At 40.1% G+C, this 7,065-nt stretch overlaps 1 protein-coding gene across 1 annotated transcript; it reads left to right on the top strand.

Moving 5' to 3' along the window:
* Positions 1-2,077: 2,077 nt before the first annotated feature.
* Positions 2,078-2,845, top strand: LOC147436350 (uncharacterized). The gene has a single exon (XM_086487849.1). It carries the CDS (start codon positions 2,078-2,080, stop codon positions 2,843-2,845), a length of 768 nt encoding a protein of 255 aa, XP_086343975.1.
* Positions 2,846-7,065: the final 4,220 nt, after the last annotated feature.

Genomic DNA, 7,065 nt, shown 5'->3' with positions numbered 1-7,065 from the left:
GGGGCCGTTTACTTCAAAAATTTATGGTTGATGCATATTGTGCCATTGAGGAGTGTTATCTTACATGGGTTCGTGAAAATCAAAAGAAACTAAGGGTAGAATTTTATGCAGGGTTGGTTGACATGGTGCATTTGTCTAAGAGTGATGTTGTCCTTAGACGGTCTGTGGGTCGAAGAATTGTCTTGCCCTCATCTTTTACAGGTGGCCCTCAACACATGTACCAATTATATCAAGATGCAATGGCAATTTTCTGTGCAAAGGGAAAGCTAGACCTATTCATCACATTCACATGTAACCCTAAATGGCCAGAAATAAATGAGGCATTGCTTCCAGAGCAGGTTTCCTTCGACCAGACATAACAACAAGGGTTTTTTTTCCTGAAACACTCAAGCATGATGAGGTACATCTTAAAGAAAGAGATTTTTGGGAAAAAGGTGGCTTACATGTCTGTAGTGGAGTTCCAAAAGAGAGGCTTGCCACATTCTCATACATTATTGATTCTAGATCCTCGATGTAAGCCTCAATCAACATTTGACTATGACAAGATGGTTTGTGCAGAGCTGCTAGATAAAAATGGATTTCCAATGCTCCATGACATCATTGTTAGCTGTAGCATTCATGGCCTATGTGGTCCGTTCAATACTTCATCTCCTTGCATGGTTGATGGGCAGTGTATCAAAAAATATCCACGTCTATTTTGTGAGCAAACAAGCAAGATAATAATGGCTACCCCATATATTCATGACGAAACAATGGCTTCACTGCCAAGGCCAGGGGTTTTACTATTGATAACCGATGGGTTGTGCCATATAATCCTGTTTTGGCGACACTATTTAATGCACATATCAATGTGGAGATATGTTCTACAATTTCAACCGTCAAGTATGTCTACAAGTACATCTACAAGGGGTATGATAGGGCAACTATAAGATTCTATACGTCAGTACAGAATTTTGAAAGAGAGATCATTAATGAGATAGACATGTATACATATGGACGCTATGTATCTACGTCTGAGGCTTGCTGGAGAATTTTTGAATTCCCTTTTTGCAGAATGATGCACTGGTTGTCCATAGATTGAGTGAGCATGTTCCAGCTGGTCAAATTGTGACATTTTGAGATAGTGACAACATTAATGATGTCTTGCAAAGGGAGGGTGTAGACAAGACCACTTTGACATAGTGTTTCACATGCAACTTGGAGAATTCTGATGCAAACGATACTTTCCTCAAAAGTGGGTGTGGAATTCAGGTTCCAAAAAATGGACAAAGAGACGTCATGGGAACACTATTGGGCGGATGTATTTTTTACAGCCCTCTAGAGGTGAACGGTATTATGTATGTTTGCTTTTGAATATTTGTAAAGGATGTAAATCATTTGAGGATCTGCGTTCCATAAATGGTGTATTGTTCCCAATATTCAAGGCTGCATGCACTGCAAGAGGTGTCTTGGAGGATGACAAGGAATGGTTTGGTTGCATAGAGGAAGCTTGCAGTACACATACAGGCTTACAATGGAGACATTTTCTTGTGACAATTCTATTGTTTTGTGAACCTTCCTCCCCTCATCTCTTATGGGAGAGACTTTGACATGTTTTGTCTGAGGACTATCGACAAATGTTGGAGTCGAGATATGAGTGCTTAGATGGACGTGCATAGGTTGTTGAAGAGTATGCATTGAGATATCTGCATAAAATTATTGGTACATTTGGACGAAGTTTAACTGAATATCCTGGAACTCCATTGCCTAATGAGCGCTTTGTGACACATGATGAAAATACATTGCTTTTCCAAGAGCAATGTCTTGATAGAACGCAAGAGTTATCCGCATCACATGAAATGGAGCAGACTCTGAACAAAGATCAAAGGATTGCTTTTGAGACAGTTTTGCATGCATTGACTGTTGATGAGGGGGCTTTTTTTTTTTGGATGGGCCTGCACGGACTGGGAAAACTTACTTGTACAACTGCAATGTCTTGATAGAACGCAAGAGTTATCCGCATCACATGCAATGGAGAAGACTCTAAACAAAGATCAAAGGATTTCTTTTGAGACAGTTTTGCATGCATTGACTGTTGATGAGGGGGCTTTTTTTTTTTGGATGGGCCTGCACGGACTGGGAAAACTTACTTGTACAAATTCTTATTGTCACGCGTGCGTGGAGAAGGGAAAGTTGTATTGGCCACAACATCTTCTGGGATTTCAACATTGCTACTATAAAAAGTGGACGCACTGCACATTCCAGGTTCAAGATACCCTTGGAGTTTGATAGCTGCAACACATGCAATATCCCTGTTGAGGGTCAACTTTCTGAATTGCTTAGACTATGCAAGTTGATTGTGTGGGATGAGGCTCCTATGACGCATCAATATGCTTTTGAGGCTTTGGATAGGACTTTGCAAGATATCATGTGCTCAAGAAAGCCATTTGGCGGAAAAGTGTTGCTTCTTGGTGGAGATTTCAGCCAAATCTTGCCAGTGGTGTTTGAGGGAGCACGTGCCGACATTGTTGATGCTACACTTTGTCAATCACACTTATGGAATCATGTGAATATCCTTAGATTGACACATAACATGCGTGTGGAAGATGGTGATGTTGCAAATTCTGCCTATAGAGAATGGCTTATGGATGTAGGAAATGGGACTTTGACAAGTGGGGATGAGCAGAAGATGGCGATCCCCCAGCACATGGTGCCTTCTTCATCTTCATTGGATGAATTGATAGATTGCATCCATTGTGAAATGGATAAAGATGTGGACCCTGCAGAATACTTCAAAGAGCGGGCCATCCCAAAAACTCTGAAGTTGATATTCTCAATGCTAGGCCCTCTATGCAATGAAAGGTGATGTTGTGAAATACTTTAGTGCTGACTCTGTGGTGGAAACTCGATGCAAGATTCATCCTTGCTCCCAAAAACTCTGAAGTTGATATTCTCAATGCTAGGCCCTCTATGCAATGAAAGGTGATGTTGTGCAATACTTTAGTGCTGACTCCGTGGTGGAAACTTGATGCAAGATTCATTCTTATACTGTGTGGAGTTTTAAAATGGTTTAAACTTGGGTGGTGGATTTCCAACACATTGCTTGGAGTTGAAGATGAACGCCCCAATAATTCTATTGCGGAACCTTGATCCAAGTTGAGGTTTGTGCAATGGGACACGCTTGGTGTGCAAGGCATTTCACCCAAGAGTTTTGGAGGCAAAATTTATTCAGGTACACGGGTTGGGACCAGGGTTTTCATCCCTCGAATATGTTTTGTACATTCTAGCACGGGGTTTCCATTTGTTCTTAGGCGGAGACAATTTCCAGTCAGCTTGGCTTTTTACATGACCATAAACAAGTCACAAGGCCAAAGCATTGCCGTGTTGGGCCTATTCTTGGTGATACTGGTCTTCACTCATGGACTGTAGTTGTATGTTGCATTGTCACGTGCACGTTCAGCTATTGGGGTGAAGATTCTCCTACGTGATGTTGATGTAAACAAAACAACTACACTAACAACAAACATTGTGTGCCATGAGATACTGAACAATGCCATATGAAGGCTCCATTCCTTCTTATCATTGTCTTCTTTTTTGTGTACATTTCAACTTATAAAAATATAACATGAATACATTTTTCTACCTCTCTTCATAACATATACTAAACTATGTCATTCCTTCCTCTCATTGTCTATTTTTTGGTTTCTATTTGGCTATATAGGTCATGGATCAAATTTCTTACATGTCTGAGGTGTCTTTTGTATTAAACATAGAAGATCATCCGACATCCTGGTACATGTTCCATACCATTATATCTTTATGTGGATGCTTATTGTGTTCCTTTTGAGACCTTGATTTTTTTTCCCATTATTTTAGGCAGAGCCACGTTTTTGCTGCGCACCTTTGTCGCACAAGAAAATTGTTAGGACCATTTGCAAACACTACAAGACCAGGTGTGTGTGTGTGTGTGTGTGTGTGTGTGTGTGTGTGTGTGTGTGTGTGTGTGTGTGTGTGTGTGTGTGTGTGTGTGTATTTATGAAATCAGGAATTGACTTAGTATAAAGTAATGTTCATGGCATTTATCATTTCTTTTTGTATTATGGACCTTAGGAAGTTGCCATCTATCAATATTTTTGTGTTGCATATTTTGGCATACTCATTAGACATTGAGTACGGTGTTTAATCAATTAGTAAGGAGTGTGTGTCTTCCCAAGAAGAAGATGATACTCAGTGGTTTGTTAGATATGAAGGATACTCCATTCGTGATGATTGGGAGTAGCTCCAAAGTTCTAGGTTCTCTGAGCTGATCTACCAAATCTACTTAGCAACTTGCATATTTGGCAGTTCCATATGTAGTTGCAATAACTGGTACATGTAAAGTGTTGGGTTTGGTGATTTGATTGCATTATTTCAAGAAAAGTCTCCCTTTTTCACTACTTTTGTTTGTTAATTCAGAAGATAATCAACCTTGAGATAAAAAATGGTCCTTAATTTAGGAATGGAGAAGCTCCAAGCCAACTGTCAATTGCATGATGAAGCGAGCTACATTGATTTTGCCCTTTAGATAATTTATGGCACAATAGTATTCCTGATTGTATATGTTTTTATGACAAACATATCAACAACTCTTTCAAATACAATTTTGAATGTCTTGATGTTTATTACAACTTTTCTAATTTTATGCAATAGAATTTTTGACTTGCAATTTGAGTTCGTGGGATTCAAAATATTATGCTCATATTTTAGAGATTGTTTTTTAGACACATCATTCTACGCCTTGACCCTCACATTTGTGAGAGGGTAGGTTCCTATGCTGAGAGAGAGAGAGAGAGAGAGAGAGAGAGAGAGAGAGAGAGAGAGAGAGAGATGTGATAAGGAAGGGAGAAAATAATGCATATGTTGCTAAGACGTGTGAGATAAAATCTAAAGTCTATGTGTCTTTTTCTAAAACTTACACACCTCATGCTTTGTGTACATAATTTTTTCTTTTGTATGATAAGATGTCAAGTTTGTAGTATATACTGCACAAGGGATTGCTTCCTCTGTGGTAATTAACATAGAGTTCATCATTATATGCATTGTGATGTACTTTTTAATGGTAAAGCTATGGAAAACACTAATAGCAATTCCATCATTGAGAGCGAGTCTGTCGGTATTGAGTCCACTCCTCCAAGGTTTGCCAATGTTGGAGTGGCAAAGAGAAGGGTTCGATGCGTGGGATCCTTTTCTACTCATCCTATGGTACATTATGGAAATGACCAAGTCTTGGTTGAATTGCGGGACTTCTTTGCCCGTACTGAGTCTAGGTAGTTGGACTTTGAAAGACACTTAGAAGCACTCATGGATGTGACTTATAAAGCCAATGGCCAAAAAATTGTAGACCTTTGCAATGAGGTGCGTTCATATGCATAGATCTTCAATGGCGGAATGAATCACATTGAGGAGAATAGGTCCATTATTTTAGTGCACATGGAGCAACAACAATTTGAATCAATGCAAGGCTCACACATGACCAATAGGGAATTCCAAATTTAAATTGATGCACTTAAAGAGCACATTCGGGCTCTAGAAGGAGAGGTGACGCGGCTCAAGGTCCACCTAAATCGATTGAATGCATTGATGACAAAGATGGCTTGAGCTTTTGATGCACATTCCATATAAATGCGTTCAATCTTGGCTACTAGAAATAATTGAACTCTTGGTTTTGTGTGCTTATTGAATGTCGTGATGTACTAAAGCATAACTTGCTTTGAACTACGTTGATAGGGTAGATTAATGAACATGTTGTTTTGTTTGGTTCTATAGTTGTGTTGCTTCATGTGTATGGCATGAAGCCATGTACTTAAATTAAGTTTTGAGACGTTGTTTGAAACTATATTTGTGTCAAAACAATATGGAGTAATACATTTGTGCCTTGGAAACATAAAGCAACACGTCATTAAGAAAGAGGCTTCAATTACTATAACTATTATCACCTATGTGAGCTTCAAGGTGGAAATGAAATACATGAAAGCTGGATAGATTCCAAAATATTTTTCCGCTATAAAAACTTTATTGTGAAAGTTATCTTTAGGTTTATAGGTAAAAATTGTCTTACTCCTTTAGATTTGAAGGACTTTTTGCTATCCCAAATAATTGGGTAGCAGTAGTTTTTAGACCCCATTATGAGTTTGTAATGACCATTGTAAAAAACTTTAGACAAAGATCATGCACATTAAACCACTTGAACTCGGTATTTTAGTGCATTGATGCGTATGCATACCCCTAAAGTTGTGTCCTCTTGACAAAAATCAAACTTTCTCCTATATATGGATCTCTTCGCTTTGGAAATTAGTGACCAATCGGTCCCTATTATGATGTGCGTCCATAAGATGTGTATAATGTAGAGCTTATGAAGGTTCAAACAAGACAATAGGGTTTGTGGGGTTTTATTTGCAAAAAGGGTGATCAATTGTTAACCCTCACGGCTCACGGACACCCCATCACCTATGACGGACGTGTATTATGTATTTGGTAGAGTCAGGTACCGGGCTTGTCGGACCAATAGGAAAAGGGTAAGAGTGATCTCCGATGAGAGGCGCACTCTAACTGGGACATTCAAGGTATTAGTTGGCTAAGCATGGGCGCCCAAGTGTGAATGGGGTGAGCTCATATAAAAGCCAACTAAACCTAAAATTCACTCATTCTCTTATTTGTGAAATAGAAGAGTGCTCTTGCTCCATCTCCATCTCCATCTTCTTCTTCTTCACCTCCTTGTGTGTGTGTGTATGTGAGAGAGAGAGAGAGAGAGAGTGCGATCGAGCATTGCGGTGGCACGACGGCGGTGAAGCGGTTGAGCGCGACGTAGCGGCGTCTCCTTCTTCTTCGCGGCGAGGAATCCTCCACGGCAGGAGCATAGAGCGGTGAGTGACACACCATTGCCCTCTTTTGAGCTTACTAGTTAAGCTAGTTGTGTGCTTGGAGCCGTCTATGGCTCGCACACGGTGTAACGGCAAGTCCCTTGCTTCGACAATGCGGCAAGGAGCGCACATTTTTGGCGCCGCTACCGGGGAATCGCCCTGCACTAAGCCCAAGAGGCACTTTGTG

This window comes from Adiantum capillus-veneris, chromosome 18 (assembly GCF_014529385.1).
Source record: "Adiantum capillus-veneris isolate H3 chromosome 18, ASM1452938v2, whole genome shotgun sequence".
Classification (NCBI taxonomy): Eukaryota; Viridiplantae; Streptophyta; class Polypodiopsida; order Polypodiales; family Pteridaceae; genus Adiantum; species Adiantum capillus-veneris.
The sequence above is the reverse complement of the archived record's forward strand: the minus strand, read 5'-3'. Positions and strand labels throughout refer to the sequence as shown.